Source organism: Drosophila erecta, unplaced genomic scaffold (assembly GCF_003286155.1).
Source record: "Drosophila erecta strain 14021-0224.00,06,07 unplaced genomic scaffold, DereRS2 tig00000055-arrow-pilon, whole genome shotgun sequence".
NCBI lineage: Eukaryota > Metazoa > Arthropoda > Insecta > Diptera > Drosophilidae > Drosophila > Drosophila erecta.
The window spans coordinates 14,087,338-14,109,937 of NW_020825200.1; the positions used below are offsets into that span (position 1 = coordinate 14,087,338).

General features: G+C 42.9%; 3 protein-coding genes across 6 annotated transcripts in view; 2 read left to right on the forward strand and 1 right to left on the reverse strand.

The window, feature by feature from the left end:
- Positions 1–22,600, reverse strand: part of LOC6543011 — a 41,515-nt gene that overhangs the window by 9,933 nt on the left and 8,982 nt on the right. Inside the window, exons 2-3 of one of the 4 annotated variants that reach the window (XM_001969790.3) lie at positions 22,549–22,595; positions 6,659–6,689 (exon numbers count right to left, since the gene is read on the reverse strand). The gene's annotated coding sequence lies outside the window, so the exon portion shown is untranslated. Of the gene's footprint in view, positions 1–6,658; positions 6,690–22,312; positions 22,335–22,548; positions 22,596–22,600 lie in introns of those variants that run through there. The other 3 variants (XM_026978942.1, XM_026978941.1, XM_026978940.1) reach the window with 3 other exon arrangements.
- On the forward strand, positions 1,489–2,606 carry LOC6541765 (SUN domain-containing protein 3). Its single transcript, XM_001969791.3, has 4 exons — positions 1,489–1,680; positions 1,739–2,296; positions 2,351–2,517; positions 2,579–2,606. The coding sequence occupies exons 1-4, from the start codon at positions 1,528–1,530 to the stop codon at positions 2,604–2,606; spliced, it is 906 nt and encodes a 301-aa protein (XP_001969827.3). The 5' UTR covers positions 1,489–1,527.
- Positions 21,635–21,952, forward strand: LOC6543040 (accessory gland peptide Acp33A). The gene has a single exon (XM_001969792.2). The coding sequence runs from the start codon at positions 21,657–21,659 to the stop codon at positions 21,798–21,800; it is 144 nt and encodes a 47-aa protein (XP_001969828.1). The 5' UTR covers positions 21,635–21,656; the 3' UTR covers positions 21,801–21,952.

The window sequence follows — 22,600 nt, forward strand, 5'->3', positions numbered from 1 at the left end:
ACTTGACTCGTTTTCATTGTTAGCTTCGCAGATATAATTGCACCTCCCTAAGTTCCAAAGACGTCCCACTGTAACCCCAACTATTGCACGGCGCTGCAACATATCCTTGCAACTAGCGCTTCCGTTTCCGTGCGTCAAGGAGACGGCGCTCCTCATCCACCCCTCCAGCCCGTCGCATTTTCTCCTCGACTTGCCACCGCTCTTGTTGCCGTCTTCTGCAGCATGCCTCTTCAGACCGCCTTTGTTGTCGCTTGCCGTGTGAATGAGTGCAATTAGCAGAGCCACTTGCTCTCGACGATGCCGTTTTTGTTTGTGTCCGGCTCTGTTGCTGATCTGTCGAGCGACTTGCATTAAAAATTAATTGTCCCCTGTCTCCTGTGTCCCGTGTCCTGTGTCCTGCGTCCTGTCTGCGTGCACTGTGCACAGTTCAATGTGGATGTCAATGTTTCGGGTCAATTATACGGGAAAGTAGACACTGCGCCCACCCAGAAAGTTATTGAAACATTTGTAAACGCCATTAGATGTTTGCGATTCTGTTTGAGCTCGAGCAGCGCGTAAATATAAGGAAATGAAATGCGCACAAATATTCCACTTAAGCCCACTGTTCGCCTTTAAGAAGGATTAGCGGCCTTTGTCGGAATTTCCTGCATTGGGATTTCTTGGGGCTGAGCAATTTTTGATTAAAATTACATTCATTGCGGCCTTTGAAGTGTTGGGATTTGCCAACGGACATCTGTAACCTAAATTTTCCGTCCGGTTTGGGTCAATATTTTGCCAGCTTAGGCAACGCACGTGAGCCGGGCCAAAAAGGACTTTGGCTGGAAAATCCCCTAACCAAAATGTGGGGATGATCACGTTCCTTCTCAGCGGGATTTCGTACCTTTTTGTGGACTCTGGACTCGGGTCTTTGGGCCAGCATAATTTGCCGGCACTAGCCACGTTAAGGCGGTCCGGTTTGCGTCCTGATGGATTGTTTGACTAATTAATTTTGCTAGAGAATTTTACAAAATTGCATTTGGCCCGGACCAAAGTTATTAAATTTTTAATGGATGCTTAAAGGCCCGAAGGCGCTTTATGTGTTTTTATTTCGCCTCGGTCGGCAGCCAGATGTTTAGCATTTAAAGTGATTTTCATTTGGATTTTTCCTTAATGCTATTACGTTTTCCTTTCCTTTGCCTCCTTTGCCTCCTTTGCTTCCTTTGCTCTCGGCTCTCAATTATTTAGCCATTGACAATTAGAGACTTTCGCAGATGCTGCCGCACCTAATGCGATTTCGCCTCATTATTCTCAACAATTGTTCATTTTCCAGCGATTTTCCCAGGAAATTATATTTGATTCAACGCATTTCTCTGGCCCAATTATCGAACACTTCTTTTGTGGTCGAGTGTCATCGTGAATAGATTTAAACAAAAAAAGCAGTAATTATATTTCCTAGAAATTCTGATGTTTACAAACATCTAGTAGACTGTGCTGGACTTTTCGCAGAAATCTGCTCGAGTGCATTAACGACTCAATATTCTGAACAAAATGGATGGCTGTCGACGAGCTAGAAAGCGAATTTTCCTAACTTATCTGCTCTCATTCGTGCTGCTCTCAAGCTTTTTCTACTACCTCATGGCCTACAACAGCAGGAATAACTTGGGCATAATGCGACTTCGTGAGGATGTCGACGATATATCGGTAAGGCGGTTGCCTAATCTCTGCCAGCAGACCCCTTAGCACACAGGCTTTCCCCCAGCACATCCTTCGTCAGCAGCAGGTGGGCTGCAAAGGAGCGCAGGGGTCGTGCAAGGTCAGTTGTGCTGGAGGCGATCCAAAGGGAAGTTGCGACCACCGGGATGTAAGTGCCTATGTGGACACGCTGCTCAAGCGCAAGATGGGACATTTGATGGACGACGTTTACAATCTGAAGAAGCAGGTGATGAGTGCCGATTGCTCCTCCAAAAGTGGCCAAGCGGCACCGAAACCAGAAGCCGCTTCGCTGGCCAGGCCGCGCATTAACTACGCCTCCGAGGATCTGGGTGCCAGGATCATCAATGTGAAGGCACAACCCATCGGTGGCACCAATTTCATCAAATGGCTTCTGGGCCTGGACTTCAGCGCCAATCCGCCGGTGAATATGATTCGAGCGGCGCTTTCTCCGGGTGCCTGCTTCGGATTCAATGGCAGCCAGGCCACCGTGACTCTGCAACTGGCCAAGACCATCGTCGTGGAGGTCATATCCCTGACCCACGTGGCCCGCGAAATGACGCCCAGCTTGTGCGTGAGGAGTGCGCCCAAGAACTTCGATGTATACGTAAGCACTCTGTTGTAATGGATCCCGATATCTTCTGGGGTTTTCTTTCCGCAGGGTTTGCGAAATGACAATTCTAAGAAGGAGCTGTTGGGACAGTGGAGCTACGATAACGCGGCCAACAGGCGCACTCAGAGCTACAGTGTGCGGAGCGAGTTCTTTTTTCGAAATCTGGCCTTTTTGTTCAACTCGAACCACGGTGCGAACTCCACCTGCATTTATCGGTAAATGTTGCTCCAAAATCGTACTAACAAATGTTTTAAGCACCTGTCTTTTTTTTTCCAGCGTTGAAGTGTATGGCAGATTGCATTAATGTTTTTAATTTTTATTTATATATTTTATATCAGTTGTTTTGCTTTAAATGTTATTTAAATGTGTTTTACATGCTGGCATGTATAGTTTAAATATTACTTTTCATTGCGAGCCATTGTTGCACAAGCAAATACATAAGTATTGCCCAATTTTGGCTATATAATGTCTATGTACATTCCAAGTAAAGCAATAAACGAGTCCGTAATAAAGTAAATTTCAGAGTTAACCTTGCTATTTTGGGCGTTCAGCTTGCAGAATGATTCCCTGCTAAACGGTGCAACTAATTTAAATTTCTCAGCACGGAGCGTTGGAAATTTCTGGGATCCCCAGTGACTTGTCGCATCCGCTTTGATCTTCCGCGAATGCTGTGTTTTCGTTTAATTTCGCTCGACCTGAACGCTGAGGGGTAAACATGGCATAAAAAAGTCGCCCAGGGACGAGTTGAGTGCCCCAAATAAAAAGAGGATGCAAAGTAACGTGGGATCTGAGCCGTTTGATCTGCGCCGTGTCACATTGTCAGTGCCCCGAGACTAATTAGCGATTGTTGGCGGTAGCATGCGTGAGGACCACGCCCCCAGCGCCCCTTTGCACATGCGTTTATGTAATTAGTCGACAATATGCTCAGATGTCATCTGAGATTTACGCGGCGTTCGATGGGGAATTTGGCAGCCTTTCCAGCACGGGAAGCCATCTGCCCGGAATTGTTTCGTTTGATTTCGTTCGTTTCGTTTGATTTGATTTAATGCGATTCCATTTGTGACTTACTCGGAATTCGTTTTCGTAATTTGCAATTGTGTGTGTTCCGTGCACACACACACATGCACACACCTGCACACACCCATACACGGAAAGCCACGGAGGACATGAGCACAAAAGTCTGATTGTCTAAATGTAAATGTCGGTGGATGTGTGTTAGATGTGCCTGATTTTGTTTGCGCAAAAATTTATATCCGTTGTTCTTCTACCAAACAGGGGCATGGGGAATTTTTAATGCACTTGGATACGAAGTTCAAGTTAAAAATTAAAAATATCCTTAATTTAAAATGAAAGCTTTTTTTATTGTAGGAAATCTTCTGCATGAAAAAAACCTAAAAAATGCCTACATTTTTAGAGCTCACCTTTATAAAATTGCAATGCGACAAATGTACACAAATGTACTATTTAATACGTATATTCTTTTTTTAACTGCGGGTAGTGTGTTTAGAGTTCGTTATGCCCAAGCCTAGCTTTCGCCATTTTCTTCCTCGGTGGCGCAATTGTGGCTTGTTTACACGGCAGCCAGTGTTTCGTTCCATTCTGCGGTCTGCGCTCTAATTGCGCTCTGCAATATATCAGAGCCCCTCCCACCGTGCCACGCCCACCTGACACTCATCTGCAACCACCCACACACACGCACACGTACACATACATCCATGTATGCGGATAGCTCTTCACTTTGCGCTTTTTGCGCATTTGGCGCTCTTTCTTAGCCAGCTGCTGCCGTTTTGCCATTTGCTTACGCGTTAAAGCTGACAGGTAAAATGGATTTGTTACGGCAATAGAACAGGTAGCTGGCTGGCCAGAGGAGCGGAAGACGGCGATTTCACGAGAGCTGGCTGGAAAATGCATGACAGGTGAGAGGGAAACCCACGGACTCGTGCCGGTGCAGCCGGAAAATAACTTGGAATATTTCTGAATATTTTGGGAAGAGCTTTTCGAGAGCATGAGGATATGCTCTGATTTTGTAAGCTTTGCTGGAAATATGTGTTAATATTATAAGCATTTACAATAAAAACGAAGGTATCAAATTGTCCGATCATTTACTGATTGAGGTAGCATTAGATATCTTAGCTTGGCATAAAAATAATAACAAAAATGTAACAAAACTTATGCTTATTATGATCAAGAAAAGTAATTCCCAATCCGAAATCCGGCATCAATTAATCATGTATTTTCCCTACTCAACGAGTGTTGTTCCGTTCAGTAGCAACTCATTCTGTTAACCGAACGATGCTCGAAAGGACTTTTGGCCAAATCGAAAAATACATTTGAATAATGAGAGCGTTGAGAGCTGCTGCAGATTGGCTGAGTGCTCTGCTGCATTGTTACGAGCAGGAAAGCCGGCAAACTGGTGTCCTGGCAGTTGGCAGGCAGCAGCTGCTCCTGTCTGACGTCCTGTCCCCTGACAGCCTTCCACTGTCTGCTGCTGTTGGCCACTGACATTTTGGGATTTCGGGCTCAAAATTTGAGTTGCCAGTCGCTTATGCATGCAGCCTGGGTTGGCTAACAACCAGAGCAATAATAATTGTAAGCACTGGCTGTCGGAGTCGAAAAGTTTTGGGTTTGTGCTAATTATGCCGCCAGGAGTTGGGCATTTGCAAGGAGCTTGGAGTTCGGAGTTCGCATTTCCGAATACGGACTGGCAGCTAATTTTTGCCAGCTGTCAACGCTCCCCATAAATCCCTCAAAGTCAGCAGCACTGCACCCACGTGACACATCAATTCGCATTCTTGTCTGTCGCTGGCACACGCACATGTGTGAATACACTCATATCCATCAAATTGCAATCGTCGGTTGTGTCGCCGCATGCAACGTCGCTTATCGCTCAGCTCTGTAATGATGGCAGCAAACACCGAAAACCCGAGGAGACCCGAGGACCCCGAAATTCCCCTCATTTTCATCACCAGCCCAACCCATCCCATTCCCAGCTATCAATCCATCTCCTGGAACTGCTGCAGTACATTTTTCATAACGCAATTCATGTTATTCATGTGCCAGCGACACGTCTTCGTGCCCCTTGGATTCGACTTTGTGGCAACTGCACAGTGGTGAGGGATTGACAGCCGCATTGTTTATTTTTCTAACTAGTTTAACCCGTTTCCCCATTAAGTTGTATATATACCTTATAAATCTTCAGAATATTTAATATTCTGAGAACGTGCTTAATTCGAATTTAAAAACAATCTCAAAGCAGTTTTATGGGCCATAAAAAAGTCATCAACTTGTTAAAAATTCTTTCCCAACTACATTTCAATATGAGCTCTAATTCTGCTTCACAACTGCATAGTTCCTTGACTGCGAAGAAATATCTTAAGTTTTTAAAGCGCCTTCCTTGTACCCTAGAGCAGTAGTAAAGTAATCAGTTTAATATCTTTGCCCATTTCCACTTAATGTTTCGACATTTTGGATATTTATGTGGGCAGACTATTACATGCGCGCTCCCACTGTGCGATGTCATAAAAATTGTCTCATTAATCATCACACGACATGCCCCAACGCTCCACGCCCCCTGCCCCCGCCACGCCCCCTTTCTTGTGTTCCCGTTCGTGATGTTCCCCAACTCAAGGGGCTATTTTTGTGCCATTTGCAGGAAGCACGGACTTAGTGTGAAAATCCAGCGAGCAATTAAATTGGCTCCCCCATTTTAATTTCCATTTCCAGTCCCAGATACAGATACAGATACAGATAGAGATTCAGCACCAAAAGCAGAACCAGCATCGGATTCAGATGCAGCCCCTCGAACAAGTGCAGGCAGCATAAATCAAAGGAATCGGCCCTTCGTGGCAAATGGAAGTGGTATTTTTACTGGCGTGGCATTTTAAATTGTCTGCGCCATATTTAAAATAGCAACTAATTAATTTCTTTTTTCACGCTGCTGCTGGGAAGTGCGCATTAATAAACAATTAAGTCCCTTTAATTGCAGCTAGCACCGTGGATTATAAATTTCCAAGTGAAAATCCCCAGACCCCGGAGCATCCATAATGAGTTGGGGCTCCCAACCAAATTCGTTTATTATTGATCAGTTTGGGTCATAAGCTGCTTAACTTTGCCCCGCCAAAGTGCCAAGCCACCCAGGGAGCTCTTTTTAATAGAGTCAAATGCGCTGCGAGGCATTTGGCCATTTCCTAGAAAATTCACTGCTCACTCTGCTAAGCCGAAAATCTGCGCTCATAGTAGCTCATATGGTGCACGGATTTTCTAAGTCGATTTGCAAAGGACGGTGTGCTAAGTTTGGGCATCTTAACATATTTAATTAGAGTGCAAATCAAACTTAAAGTCAATTCATTTACATACCATTCAAGAGTGTTGCTGACAGATGTCCAGTCTGGAAGTAGAAAAGAAGAAGTTCCTTTTAATAAAATAATTAATTTACGGAAACGCCCTCTTCAATCCACTCTCACTGACAAGCAGTTTTTCCTTTTAGCATAAATGCCAGCTCCGGCGGGAAAACAACATTCGCTGGCATCTTGGCCAAGTTAATATGATGGGACACGTTAAGCAGGCTTGAATGATGTGTATCAAGGACGCAGAGAAAAAACTACCAACTGTGTCAGCAGAAAGAAGAAACAACGCCAACACAGCAGCCCAGTGCAATGTCTGGTTGGGAAAAATAAAGGGAAAAAGGACAAGGACGAGCGGAAAACCAAATGGGAATGACGATAGACATTGAACACAAAAAGGGAAAATGGAGCGAAGACATTAGCCTGGAATGACAGCAACAAGATGCGAGATAGACACTCGGCTTATATCAGTTCTGTGTCCTGTTCTGCCGAGGATGCTCTACCCCTCTTCTGCCCCTTGGATGCGGAAACAAAGGCAACTTGCAACCGAAAGGCGTCGAAAGTGCGTGCAACAAATTGAAGACAACTCGGTGAACAACAAATTCCAATTGACAGGCTCCTCTGCAAATGCTGCGAATGAAAATTCGGTGGAGCAGAAAATCGTTGATTTTTAAAACAGCTGTGAAAAATTCATTCCAGCAAAAGATAACAAGCATTGAATATCACTACTATTATTATTAAGTTTATATAGAATAGAAATATATATTAATTAACTTCTTTCCATCCTGCCTTTTATATTTATTTTCTTTTCTTACTTTTCTGTCTTGCACCTCTAATTAAAAACACTGTTTATTGGCGCAAATATAAAGTTCTGCAGCTCGTGCTCATCAAATTTTCAGCCCAGTTCAACATCTCACGCAATGTAGTTTTCTTGAGCAATCTGTTACATGTTGCCAGTTTGAGTTTTCTATTGAAAATCGCTTTTCTGGCCCAAGGACAGCTGGCTTGGCCCAGATCCCAGTACTCGCATTCAGAGCCACGCACACACAGGACTTATTCATCACTCACTCACTTAGTCAGCGTGGCGCCCAAGGATCGATGCCGAAGGAAGATGGAGGATGTGGGCCGGGAGGAGGGAATTCGGAGACGTAGCTCCTTCGTCGAGTTCCGATTTCGCTGGCCAGGAAAACACAACGCCGCCAGCTGGCATAGGGCTTTTATTTGCCATTTGTAGACGAGTCCTAAGTGCAGATAGGGAAATGCCTTTCGTGGCTCTGCTTTAGTTTAAATATTTATATAAGCGCGGCATTTTATGAGAAATATTTCGAAATTGCTCTGCATGGCCGTGCTCGAGTATTTTGCTTTTATTATTATTGCAATAGGCCCGCACTGTGGAAAAACGAATTTATGCCAAGTATTTTTCTTTGTTACAAATGCACTTTGGCAATGATATTTGTGCTGAGCATTACATTTTTCATTTATGGGATTTTTGGAATTTGTGCAGCTTGTTCAGATTACTAGCCTAGTGATGCAAGCCTGCTTTTAAGATTATGAGCCTGTGTATCCATCAAAGGATTCCACATTTTTAAACACGCAACTCTAAGGAGCTTGCTGAAAACACAGCTTCATTGATATCCAACCACTTTCTCCGCCTTTCAGTTGCAAACAACATTGCACATACAAATTCAAATCTATTTATATCAATTTACTCACTTCACTGCCGACCTGACAGACAATTTCCCGCAGAGACCCTGTGCTCAGATCTCGTGGTTGAGCAATTTTTCAACAGATAAAATCAAGTCCAAACAAATCAAATCAAATGCAGACAACAGCACAAAAATGTAACACACAAAACACCGAGCAGCACACCCACACGTGCGGCAGTGGCAACTACAGAACAGTGGCAAAGAACAATAACAGTCGGCAACAAAAGTAAATTAATAGAAAACAATAACAATTCCTTTTATTATTATTACTGCAGTGAGTCGAGGGCAGATATCGAAGTGAAGTGAAGTTCCCTGGGAGAGAGATTCGAATTTGTTTCGCCAGTGTTTGTTGCTCGCCGTTAGCTGTTAGCTGTTTGTTTGTTGTTTGTTGTTTGTTGTTTGTTTTCGGTAAATGCCCAAGTTTCTGGGCTTCTGAAGTGTCTGTGTTTGTGCATGTGATTTACTCAACGGCATGTACGTAAAATACAAATCATGTTCAACGCTCGGCCTTGCCCCGAAAAGTGAGCCACACTCTTTTGACACTGGCCCACGGGGCGGATGCGTGACGGGGGAACAGCTGAGGTTTGTCCTGGCAAATGGTTGAGCTGTCCCACTCTCTGCGTCAATTTTTCTCTTTTATAAACCCAACAATGGAGCCCAAGAAATCAGGCTGAGTGAAAAAGCAAGCACGGCTGGCCAATGCAAACTTAAGATACCCTGCCTAAGCTTTATCCGTGAAATATTTTTAGTTTATTGCTAGTGCTGGGTTATAAAAACTTTAGAAAGATGCATTCGAGAATACTGCTGCACACGAATTTACGGAATATTTAAATTGAAATTTGTTGCAGCAAAAACTTTTCAGCTATCTTTAACTTCCTGGGAACGGACACGTATTTAAAAAGTTTAATGATGATTAAAGAAAAAATTTATGTGCATGTATATACTTGGGATACGTATTTCTGCTTTCGGGCGTGGCAAAGTTTTTAGAAAAACTTATCACACTCGCTGCAAGAGTACAAACTGGGGAAGGAAAATATCACAACAAGCAAAGTGGGATAAAAGTCTCTCAAGGAAAACTTTTGCCAGGTGTTTGTTAGTTAGTATGTGTGCATGTGTTTCTGTGGCATTACGTGCATTGCATGTCGAATGTGTGTAACAAAGTCTAAAAAACATCAAGCACAAACACAAAGCAGTGGTAACTTTATCTAAAGTACAACATTCTCCAACCTCCGCTCAGACATTTCGTGTTGTTTTGCTGCCTGATTGGCGAGCTCCCTTCGCCGGGTCGGTTGTTTTTGGCCAGATTTCAGCTGCTTTTAGCTGCTTTCAGCCGCTTTAACGAAAACGAAACCCTTGTTGCCGCCACGCATGCTATTTTTTATTTTTCGACTTTTTATTTATTTTCTTGGTCGGGATCATGTCGTGCTTTGGCCACCTTGCAAATGGCTCGCCAATGATTTTTAATGCGATTTCCGAAGCAAAAGAAAGCATCAGACCTGCACTTACACCCAGGACACGAGCCCATTTGAGCGGCTTTGGCAACCTTTTTTAAGTGGCTGGCCAGTGAGCGAATGTGGTATGGGCACGGTCTCGGTTTCGGTGTTGGTTTCCGTTTCCTGTTCCGTTGCCGAGATTATGTTCGTATGGGTGCGTGCAAGTGACTTTATTTAATGCCATTAACGCAAATTGAAAGTTTTACGCTTTCCCAGCGGCCGTTGCATGCGCAATTGAGTTTTTCGGGTGCCTGCGTCGTAATGCCCCATCATGACGTTCATCGCATGGAAATGGCACTCCAAATTCACAATTTTCGGGCACGACCCCAGAAAATCCTTTCGACCATTGAATGTCTTGTGTAATTCACTGCGCCTCTCATTATCCACACACACACACGCTCGTTAGCGCAATCCCATCACGAGCCGTGCCTCATAGGAAAATGGAAAAACTAGCCATGTATTCATGCTTTCTATGGCCACTCCGTGGCTGAAAACCAAGGACAAGATCTGGCTTTATTGCCAACACTTTGTCGCGACTGCGGAGAACCCATTACAACTACTTAGAGCATGTAAATAAAGCAGAAATAAGCCAAGGCGAATGACGAACTGGCAGCCAGCATAGGAACAAGCCTGAAGCAAGGTGTACTAGCCACCCACTCAACCACCCACTCACTCCTTCTTGCACCACCCTGCAGAGCATTAACATAATCGTTATGGTTATGTGCGACGTGTGCATAATGGCAGCGTGGGAGGATGATAAGCCGGGGCATAGAGATAGAGACAGATATGGCGGAGGAGAAAGAGATGGAGGCACGAGGATAAACTATGTTAAGTGCGCTGACATTGTGATATATAGTTGGTTTCGCTACGCCGAAGTGGAGAACAGGTATAACTGCATCCTGCATTCAAGATGCCTTTGATGAAATCATTACCCAATTTAAGCTTAATTGGCAACGAAAGAAAGGACTCTTATGCGGGAACCTTTCAAGTTAATAAACAGATAATATTCGTTAGATATAGAGGCAGCAATACTAGAAACATATCTAATTGCTTTTCTTACAAGGACAAGTAAGAACAAATAAGGACTCCAGCTTTGGTTCCTTTCCGTTTTGGCTAGTTACCTGCTTTTAAAGTTGCCAGCGAGCGTTTTGGGGCGTGGTTGCCAGGTGTGCATATCAAGTAGCCGTCCCGTCGGCCGTGGGACAAATCCATGTGGCATACTTTTCGGGCACAGGCCATTAGCAAACAAGGAAAGTGCGAAACACAAGAAGGCCGAAAAGAAGCACAGACACACGTATGAATATAATAAATTTCCCACACACACAGACACGGAAAACTGAGAGCGGATAAAGAGACGAGCTGGAAAAGCGGCGAAAAGTTACAGACGGGAAAAGGCACATGCTCTATAAGATGTTTCGAATGCCACACGCATAACTTTTAAAATAAAAATTCCAGTTGCAAGCCCTAAATTTAAAACTCTTTTCTGTGGCTCAGTCTTCTTTGCGTTTTTCGTACAATGAGATAGGTAAAATGAACATTTTCAGAATTTTGTCTGATTTAAAAAAGTATTAATTCAACTGCTTGTTGATTTTGCCCAATCGATTAAGATGAGCATACAAGAAATAAAATGATTAAAAAGTGGCTTTGCCCGCTGTGTCACTGCTTTCATACCTAATAGATTGACTTGGCATACTTAAGAACTTCTGAGTTTTCTCAGAAACTCACGTCGCTTCTTACACCATCACAACTGAGCCGAATTGAGAATTTTTAAAAATTTGGCCCAATAGGCTTCTATTGGTTATGAGGCTCTCACGCTTCGACAATGCGCGTCTCATTTCAATGAGTTTTGGCTTAAGACAGCTGCCATTGTGTAAGCAAAATGCACTGCGAATAAATAAATATAAATGTAAAAAAAAATTATATATTGGCTATTTCAATAAAACATATTAATGTAGCTAACTACATTTTTCTACAAAACTTTTACGCAATATTATATTTTTCCTATAGTTTAAGGTCACTTTTTTAAACAATAAGGCCCGCCGTTTTTCCCAAGTAAGTACTTTCTTTTTCGCCAAGTGGCCGCCACATCTTGTAATTGGCATTCCGCACACTGACCGAAATGAAAATGCTACGTGCTTTCATTTCACGTTACGACAGACGGAGAATTCGGCACAACGCTCCATTGACCGTCGATGGAAAAGCGTAAAAGGGCCCAAAGCGAAGCTTATTTACCGTGGTTTTTGGGCCGCTCCGGCCGTTTTAATTTTCTACGTTGCGGGCATACAGAGAGAATGGCGAAGTTTTTGGCGATTCTTAAAGTCAATCACATTATGCCGGGACATCAGCCATCAAACAGACGACAAAGGCACTCGAAACCCTTCCAGATGATGGCAAATATTTGTCTGGCCTGCATCCCCTGCGAAAATCGATCGGCATTTCGAGCACCTTGTAGCATACCCCCTACAACCAGTTACCCATCAACTCTTTTACTTCCGTTTTATGTACATATTCAATATACGCAAAAAATTTCATTTAATTTTGGTTTTCCTTGGCAAGCCTGGCATTGACAGTCGGCAAATTTCGTTGTCAGCCTGACGCGTCTTTCGATTGTTTGCGTTGGCTTGCTTTTTTAATGTATATATGTTATATATGTATATATATATTTCTGATGGGTATCCAACTGTTTGTTTTAGTTTTTTCAGCCACTCCACTTCAATCCACTCCACGATTGGCAATCCTTTTTGTTCTCTGCCTTAAATGTTTCCTGGAAAATATCCTCTGCGCTGGATTTCTTTCATGATTTATATCTTGCGTAATCCTTGCTCTGCGCTCTTTGGTTTTCCCTGCAACCGCAACCTTTCATCCACCCAATTTATAAGCACCCAAAATACTTGTAAATTTCAGCCGGATTGCCGGCATAAATGTACATATATATGCGCTGCCACTCAGTTCTTAGCCATCAAATTTATGGCCACTCGTCACACTAACTCATAAAAACGGGGCATTTTAAAACGGGGGCGGTACAAGACTGCAAACACGAGACAACACTTTGCATGTGAACGGGCTTTATGCCGGATCATGGGCATTGGAGTGGGCGGCGGATGGTCCGCCGATGAGATTTATGTGCTCTTCGGCTTAGACCGCGTTCTGGCCTGTATTTTGTGGTAAGCAGCGCGTCCTGCCGCCAAAACCTGCCACCAACTCTGCCAGCAACTTTGCCACCAAGGCCGCAAACGGAGAGAACTTGACGCTATTTATTCTACTAAAAACGCAATAATATATCATCTACAGTTTATCATTGCTATGACGCCAGACTGAAATTATTATCCAGCGAATTTATTGCCTTACAATAAACGCAAAGTGCACGGCAGTATGTCTGTGCGTGGGTGAGGTTTTCTCTGAGTGTATGTATGTGTAGCTTGGCGTTTCTCCAGCAACATGAAATAGTGGAAAAACAACATTTAGAAAGTGAACTTTTTGACGAGTCCTCAGAGCCAGGGAAAATGTAACTAGGAATAGAAATCTGGAATACCCTACTAAAGAATTCATTTTCAGGACCTACGCCAAGAAATATATTGAGACTTTAAGTGCAGTGTTTCTTAAGAAAAATATTGCAATATTAAATTAAATCTCTGAAATATCTGAAGCCCACAAAGTGTATCTAGGCCTATAGAGTATGTAACATACAACATAGAAGGCTTTCGCTAGTTTGCCCTTCATTCCATTCGTTTTTTTTTTCTGAACTGGCTGCACATCTCCCCATGGTTACATATACATATTTCTGGCCAAGCTTACGAATTCGTGGCAATCTCGAGAGCTGTCAGACTGAAACTCCATCGCGCATATTTTTTACTATTAGCCAGAAGCAAGGGAAAAATTTGTCAGTCAGGATAGAGCCGAACTCAAATGGCTCGTCCTGTCAACTTTTTTGCGTAACCATTTCCTTTTTCTATGCTCGCTCTATACATATTTTTGTATTTATTTCATTTCTGCGCAGCGAGACAAATAGCACAAGTTTGCTAAATTGTTGGCCCCATTCCTCAGCTAGTATCCCTACTCTCCATTACATTTTCACCCTTTCTGCCTACATTTTTACGACAAACAGCCCCCACATCGTGCTCACTCGTCAGATACTCGCTCTAAACTACACAGTTCTGTTTTGGCAACTGTTTGCCCAAATTGCCACACATTTTGTGCATAAATGACAAATGCCTTTGATGGCATAAAATATGACTTTGGAAATTGTTTTGTAGCAAATAAAATGGGCGTTGCCATCGCTCTGAAAGGGTTTGATTGTCGACTGTGTCGCAGGATATTCCACGAATCAAAGGCGTGAAATCGGGAGATTAGGTGTGAATAGTTTCGACTGAGGGCTCACTAATAGCAAGTAATTTTTTCTGAGCATGGTATATTATATTTTATGTATATTACACAATTTGGAAGGACTTTGATTTACCGTCAATGTGTTTCACTTTGTATCTATCTCTCACCTAAAACGAAACCAAGCCCCAATTAAAACTGTCAATGACCTTTTCTGAACCTTCTTTGCTATAAATTAATTGCCTTTCTCGGCAAAAAGTTCAAGGCAACTCAAAAAATGTTTGCCGTACTCACGAAACTTTCAATCGCATTCAAAGTCAAATTAAGGCACCAGATTGGCGACTGAGCTTGGGTTTAAAGTTTTTCACGAGGGCAATGACTTTCGAAACATGTTGAAGACGTTTTGTGGAATTAGAAACCCTCAATTAAATATTTAAATAGCCAAATTAATTGAGCTCTTGATGGCTTTGTTAATATTTTATAATTTTGTCGATATAATTTGGTTTTTTGTTCGATATTTAAAGTTTTTGACTGCCTCCCTGTGCTCCAAATAATTAATTAGCTTTCCATATCAATGCCAGTCACCACTTGACAACTTTGATTCGATTCCATGATTTGCGAGCTCTAATTCATACATGCCTCATATGCGGCTCCAATTAGCTGACGATTGACTTGTCAAAACATCAATTACGACTGACACTCGTCGAATGTTTCACGGTTTCTTGGCGGCTCCGCCAGGCTTTTCCGGGGAAAAACCCATTTGCATTTACAAGTGGGCCAATAAGTCGAAATGTGAGTTTCTTGTTCGCGGTTCTGCCTTTGCATATCGAATGCGCGCATTAACATGGCAAATAAATGGAAGCATTAAATATTTAATTGGCACAATGCTAATCACTCTATGGCTGCCAAAATTCATTAGCGTTTCGCAAATATATCCACCGATCACATCTGTCAGCACTCGGCAAAACCTCAAAGCCAGCCATCAAAGGCTGAAAATCAACCCATTTCGAGGGACTTTGGGCGCAGCAAGAAAAAACTAAAAACCCTCACCACAATCTGGCACGTGTTTGGCGAGGCCCCTAACCCGCCGTGCCCCTTGGAGTCCCCAAGAAGAGCCCCAAAACCCCCGAAAACCCCTGGAACCCCAAACCATTCGCCATTTCCTGCTGCCAGCTGATGCTGCCTGTGCTGGTGGCAAGCAAACATTACACAATTTTGATTGTATTTCCGTTTCGTATGCGCAGAAAGGCAGCAAACAGGCAGCGGCAGCAACAAAACCCGGTGACAGCAACAGGAAGTTTCGCTTATTTCCGTTTGTTTACCTTTGCGCTGTGCCTTGATTAAATGTCAGGTAACCCCCGGGTCAAAATTCGGTGGGTTTTTGGCTCCCTGGCTTTTGCGGTGCTGCAAACACTGCTTGCCAGCTGTGCTACCCACACACACACTTTCCAGCCATTTTCAGCTGGCTTTCCCCGCGGAATTGCCTGCATACGTCAGCATAATCTTATTAACAAGGCAAGTATTCTAATGATGCCCGGGCACTAAATGTCTTTCGTGGCAATAAGACAGCAGCCCACAATATTTGTTTGGTTGAAAATGGCAACTGGCGGATTAGTTGGCTTAGAGCTGCCTAAGTGGGAAATGCGACAAGACTCTTGATAATTCTGAGCCAACTTAAACTGCCATAAGTATACGCTTGATTTTCCTTAGCCAATTACACAACGTACTAATGCCTTAATCCACATAATAACAATTGGATGCCGAGAATCATTGGTGTTATGTGTTGCCATTAAATTTGTGGGCAGCTGACTCTGAGTTCTGGGCCTTAAAGTGTCGCAGCGACCTTAAATTACAGGGCACATATTTCGAACCGACTGGCCGCCGACTGCAGCTAATTAATTGGCCGCAATTTGCGCAGACTTGCGCGGTAAAAGTTGGTCGGGAAAATGGAAATTCGCCCGCTGCCCTTTTGTAGGTCAACAACAATGATGTTGCGGCTCTGTTGCTGTTGTTGCCGCTTTTGGTTGTCTGCCGATTGTTGTTGCCGGCTCATGCTTTGGCATAATTTATGTTGGCCGAAAAATGTTTGTGCACTTTTCCCGTATTTATTTATTTTCTTATGTTTGGGCGTGTGTTTGCTGTTGCTGCTGCTTTTATTTGGCGGCATTAAAAGCTGCCGCGAATATGTTTTATTTACCGAAAAATGTATTAGCATGTCTGCCCGGGACATTTGCATAATTGCTTAACAAACCCGAGCACAGATGCAGATACGTGTGCGCATTGAAAGTGTGTGATATTTTGGGCGACGTTGGCGCATTTTTTGGAAATAAGCCAAATTGGGAAATACACAAAACCGCCGATAAAACGATGTTTTACATGAACTAAATTGAAATACATTCTGGTACAGCTTAGATAGTAATAAAAATAATGAAAAGCAGCAAAAGGCTGAATTAAATTTGAACATTTCTGCTTACTTATATTAAGGCAACCTTTATAAACGACTCGAATATACCGTTTAGGAAATGCTTTTCCTCATCTCATCCGCCTTTGCTGCATTAAATTCCCGATAAAATCTATTAAATATTTAACTTATCGCCGCTCTAAATCAATAGCCAAATATATGAGCCCCATTATGTACACCCTCAGACAACACATAGACAGCACACGCACACTACTGCACATGAAAACCCATTCAAGCGTTTCATAATGATATGAGAAAAACGAAAAAAGACATGCGAAAAATAGCAAACCCAACACATTGCCTCAACTCATTTTCGCATAAAAGGACGCCAATGTGTCGGGCCTGGCAAAAGGCCAAAAATGAACTAACACATTCGAAAGCACTCACACACACACACACACACACACACACACAGATGTTGGGCTAACCCATACAAGGACACTCGCTTAGCTCCTCTATATAAAGCCATTGCTACATGGCAAACAATAAATGTACGCTGCCAGGACAAGAGACCAACTAAATTATCAGTGATATTGGAGCACCAGGATAACGCTGTTTTATGTATCTGTGTGTGTGTGTGTTTCTGTGTGTATGTGCGAGGGAGGCGTTGCGGGAGGGAGGTCCTTCGGTAGGCGTGGCAAATAAACACATCAGGCAAAATGCTTTTTACTTAAATTAACAGAGCACCGAGCAGCTTCCCTCGCTTTTCGACACCCAACTAACGTTTAGTCGTTATCTTTCAGTGTGAGTAGAGCACTTGGGAAAACTATAAATGTTTCGGCGAAAATCGTCTTAAAAGGGCTATGTATGGCAATAATAGTATACCAAATTCCTGATGTATTAATTCTGCTAGCTTTTGGAGATTCAGTGTTCCACCATAAGCGGCTTAAGAATTTATATTTATTTATATATTTTATTGCAGTTCCTCTAATAATACATCATATATGCATAAAAATGTAACGTAAAAACCTATAAAAGGGGAACTGCATATTTTTGGAGACAGCTCACGAAGACGCCTAGGAAAAGTCAGGCAGAAAATCAATGAAAATAGATTTCTGTGAAAAAAACCCTTTTTGGCACTTGAAACCGAGACATGCTCGCATACGAGTGTGATTTGCCAACGAGGCACATCAATAATTGAGTTTGCACCATTTTTCTAATGGCATATAAGATTCCATGCTCGCTCATAGAATTACGTAATGGTATCATAATACCCAACTCGCTGGGGTGCAGGAACAAGCTGCTCATCAGCTACTCCTCCATCTCCTCAGTCCAATCCCCCATTTCCAGAGCTTTGGCAGCTCTTTCCTGATATGGCATACTTAAGCAATCGAGGCAAATGTTTTATCGTCACTTTGGCACACACACTCACACTACTAAAATAGGGATATACACAAGTGTGTGTGTGGTATGCATGTGTCTGTGTGCGGAATACAAAATGGCGCCAGTTTCCTTATGCCTTTGGGCTCTCTGCATCGCTTGGCTCGCCTCAATCGCAATCGTCAGAAAAGTCTATCAACGCAGGAGCCCGAAGGCCAAAGGGGCAGGGTGGCACGGAATCCGGTCTGAAAGGCGAAAAGACAAGCACAAACTGAAGTTAAGCGGCGATGTTGGTAGGAACATTTTTAATAACACGGCTTCAGTTGCGCAGGCAAACGTTTGGCATCGAGTATACGACAAGTTGTACCGTTGTAAATTTAATAAAGCCAGGGCTAAGTAGTTAGGCTGGAAATCAAGAAGCCAGCAATTATTTGGTTACGCAATTACCACAGCCAGGCAACCGGCAGGTTCAATAGGCTTAAATAATTTGCCCAAATCCCCTTGGCGCAAAAACAAACAAATAAATTCAATGCAAAAGAGGCGCAGAACTTTCCGGTCCCGGAAAACACAAACACAAATAGTGAAAGTTAACAGGGCATGATACTGGGGGCTTTTTGGGTAAAGTGGGCGTGGCTTGGCAACAGTGGAAACTCAAAGCGACAAATGCCCGTTTCCCGAACTGCCACACAATTTATTATTATTGTTTTATGCGAACAGCAAATGCGCGAAAATAGAGCTGGTTCAAGAATAGAGTAATAACTAAACATTTCCCATTTTTTTCTACAACAATGGCACTGTTTGCCCTTGTTTAACTGAAAGTCAAAGCATTAGTTGCTGTGCGCGATCTCAAAGCTAACAATATCGAAGTGGAGTTTCTGTGTAGTTTCTATTTCGCCCAACTTTCTGTGATTTTCAGTTGGAAAAATCAAGCATTTGCTGTTTTATTTGTTGCATTTTTGCGGCTGGCTTTGAATTGGAAATTAAAAGGGAAAGCAAAACAGTTGCAACTTGGCAAATATGCACAGTACACTGAACTATATTAAAAAAAATGAAAAAGCTAAAAGAATATATGGAATAAAAAGCAATATAATAAACCAGCGAGAAGAGGTATTTGTAGTATTTATTTTACACATATCCTGTATTTCAATAAGCAATTTCAACTTATTTATTGCCAGCATACAGCAGCACAATGAATTACTTCGCTCGGCGGAATGTATATTTCGCCAGCCGAGCTGCAACTCAGTCATACACGGTTTAAAGAATTTATATTTATGGCCATATGCAATCAACGGAACCATGTGTCTGCCAATTGTCCATCAAAACGAGAGTCCACAAATGCATTTCGCATTAAATCAATTCGCGTTGACTCGCCGGCCACAAAAAGTTGCACAAAGCTGCGTCCATCAATCAAACATAAGACACCAACAAAACCAGGACGAAATGACAAAACGTAAGCCGCGGCCGCACAGATATCCACTCGAACTTGTATCCATGTGGCATGCGAACTGCACATGGGTTTATACGTTTAATTAAAATGCGGAACAGACGCAATATTCGTCAAAGTGATTGGCCCCAAAGCGGCTTAGTGAACTTAAGTAAATTAAATGTTATGGTTTTTCGGGCAGGCGGAGTGGCGGGCGGGGGGGAAACCTCAATGAAAATTGTCTTTAAAACGGATCTCGGCGACGACAATGCGAATCGCAATAAATACTCCACCAAGTGGTGGGTGTGTCTGGGCTCGGAGGGTTGGAGCACAGAGCTCTGGGAAATTTGCATATTTTAAATTACTAGTGGGGCCTCTACGCAGCGATTGCTTTTGGGGTTGACAATGGCGCTGCCACGACAACTCCAATTTATTTGTAATTTGTTCGAAATTTATAAGCGCCGCTCCCACACCTACTTACTTGCCCCAGAGAGTCTCTATTTCACACACGCACACCCTGCCACACATAATTGCACTCATAAAATGCCAAATACCCGGCTCCGCACGCTTCGATATTTATGCCGGCAAGTGATACCCATTGCCAGAGAGGGTGTTATGGAACACACAAATCACGCAACTTTTATCATTGCCTCGAAACAGGTTTGCTCCCTTGGAATTGGAATTTTCTGGCTATTATGCTTTGCTAGTATCGCAGTATCCACCAGTTGGCATGGTCAGGTCGATCACCTCCTGCGCAGGAAGTCCAATCCCACATGCAGACATATCTTAATGCTCGCAGACTTGGGGTAGCTGGGAAGCAAACAAACAAATTATGTGCTCATTTGAATACACATTCTAATGCGAATCACGTTGACAAAAATTCATTGAAGCGTGCAGGATACAGGATACGCACACAACCGCACCGGACTGGAAGGATACCTTGACTCTCGAACTCTGGTCTATCCAATCAGGCCTGCTGTCCGGGTCCTGGCGCAGATAAAGTTAGCGTGGGAGTGGCAAATGGTCCCCACCTCGGACGCTGACAAGGACATATTTATAAAGCGCTCATTTGGAGCAAAGCACATATGTACATGGCTGGAGTGGCATTCCAATATCCAGTTAATCTATCAGGACATGGTGCAATGTGTAGGAAATTAAATGTGCTAGCTGGAGTCTCAGACACTGACAAAAACGGGTGCTACATCCAAGATTGATATTGCGCTTCGACATTCGAGATTGCTTGCATGCAAGTAAAGATTAATCTGGACTACGTAGTATTGCGTGCAAAATTATCATATAAAGCATATTAACTGCTGCCTAGCTTCCGTTTCTGCCAGTGCCTTTGTATGCCAATGTCCTTGTTGTGCGCCATGTAAATGCAAACTAAATATGTACCAACGCCACAGCCAGGCACTAAGTCGATTGCTTCAAGGACTTTCTCGCGCTTAGCGCAGAAAGCCAGGCAGAATCGGAGAAAGGGGACCAGACAGCTGGAGAAAGGCGCAGAGTGGGAGTGGGCTGGATTCCTGGCGGCTTTGCCATTCACACCCAGTTGGATGTCTGCCTCCATCGCTCTATTCCGCATTGTCACTGCTAACAGCTCCTCCACATCTCGCTTTGGTGTCCCCTCGAGTGTAAATGAGTGGCTCCATTCTCAGCACCACCGCATCCCATGCCCAAAACACCACCCACCTGGCTGTGCTCGTACATGTGCGGGGTAGGCTTTTTAATAAGCAATTTATTTTTAGCTTAACAACGCTCATGTAATGAAAAACGCGCAGCCTCGCCGGCTTACAATATACTTGCAATGATTTCTCCGCCCAGCTCCGCCCACTTTTCCATCCTCTTTTCTGCGCTGAGCGTGTTTGCCAACGATAATTAATTTTTTTGGCCTACCCCAAGCGAGAAGCTTAGACCATGAGTTCGTACCGCATTAAAAAGAAATTAAAATGGAGCCATTCTCCTCCGCATTTTCCACCTCGCCAGCCGCAAGTACATCTAATGAGATAACTGGAGACAACTGGCGCGAATTGAGTGTATGGGGTAATAATGGACAGCAAAAGAACTGGGTTCCTTAAGGTAATATTTATAAATTAGGTCCCACATTCTAGTACAGTCTAGAATATTGTTATACAATTTCTAGCTGTCTCGAATCTACAAAACGTATTGATTGTAAAACATTACGTGAGCGCTTGCAGTAATTAATGCGTGTAAATGGTAATTATTCCTATTTAAAAATGAAATATTTTTAAGTCAGTGGATTCTCTTCGTGTTCGTCAGTCCGCAAAATGCTTTCTTCCCAACGAGTTCCATTTTTTTTCACCTTTATCCTGATCCTAGCTGGACTGGGTCGGTACACAAGTGGAAGTCGACTCCCAGATTGCGTTATTTATCCAACATGTATTCTCACAAAGGATCTGTGCTGCAGGTAGTGCATCTATAGAAATCAAAGACGGATGTGGAACAGAAACTGGAAAGCCAACTATATTTCAGCACTTGTCAAAAATTGCACCCCGTTTTTATAAATACAAAGATCCACAAATATGTGACCTTAACATGGTAACATTTCATGTCTTTTCATAAATCAACTTCGTTTTTATTGCGAATGCCGTTTGTCGGTGTTACTTTTACATGACCATTGCCAGCGATTTTTCTGGCCATTTGTATGTCGTTCACTTAATAAAGCCCGAAAACCGAGAAGAAAAAGTAGCAGATTCAACAAACAGGCAAAAACTCTTGGTTTTACTTTTAACCCGCAGGCGAATAAATATTGTTTTTAAAACCCAATGAAATATTGCATGCGTTTTGATGAATAGCCCATATGTACACATAGCATTTATAAATAAATAAATATAATCATAAATAAATAATGGGCCAGCGCATGACAGCTCGGTGGCAAAAACGCACAAAGAAAAATAAATATTACACCAAATTGAAAACTTACTTCAAAGCCATAGTGTCGCTTTCCATTTACATGTTTTATTTAATTTGACGTAAAAAGTGAAACAAGTAATACATATTTCCTATATTAGTGGTTTGTTTTTTGGGTCTTACATTCCCCTTGAATATTTATAGGCCAAACAAGTATTCAGCAATATTTAGCGTAGTACATGCACACTCAATCTTAAAGAATTCTCAAAAATATTATGTTAAAGCTGTCTGGAATTTTGTGGAACCCACCTTTTTATCGTTTTAATCATCCGCGGCTTAGTGCTCCCAAAAGCAACCTGAA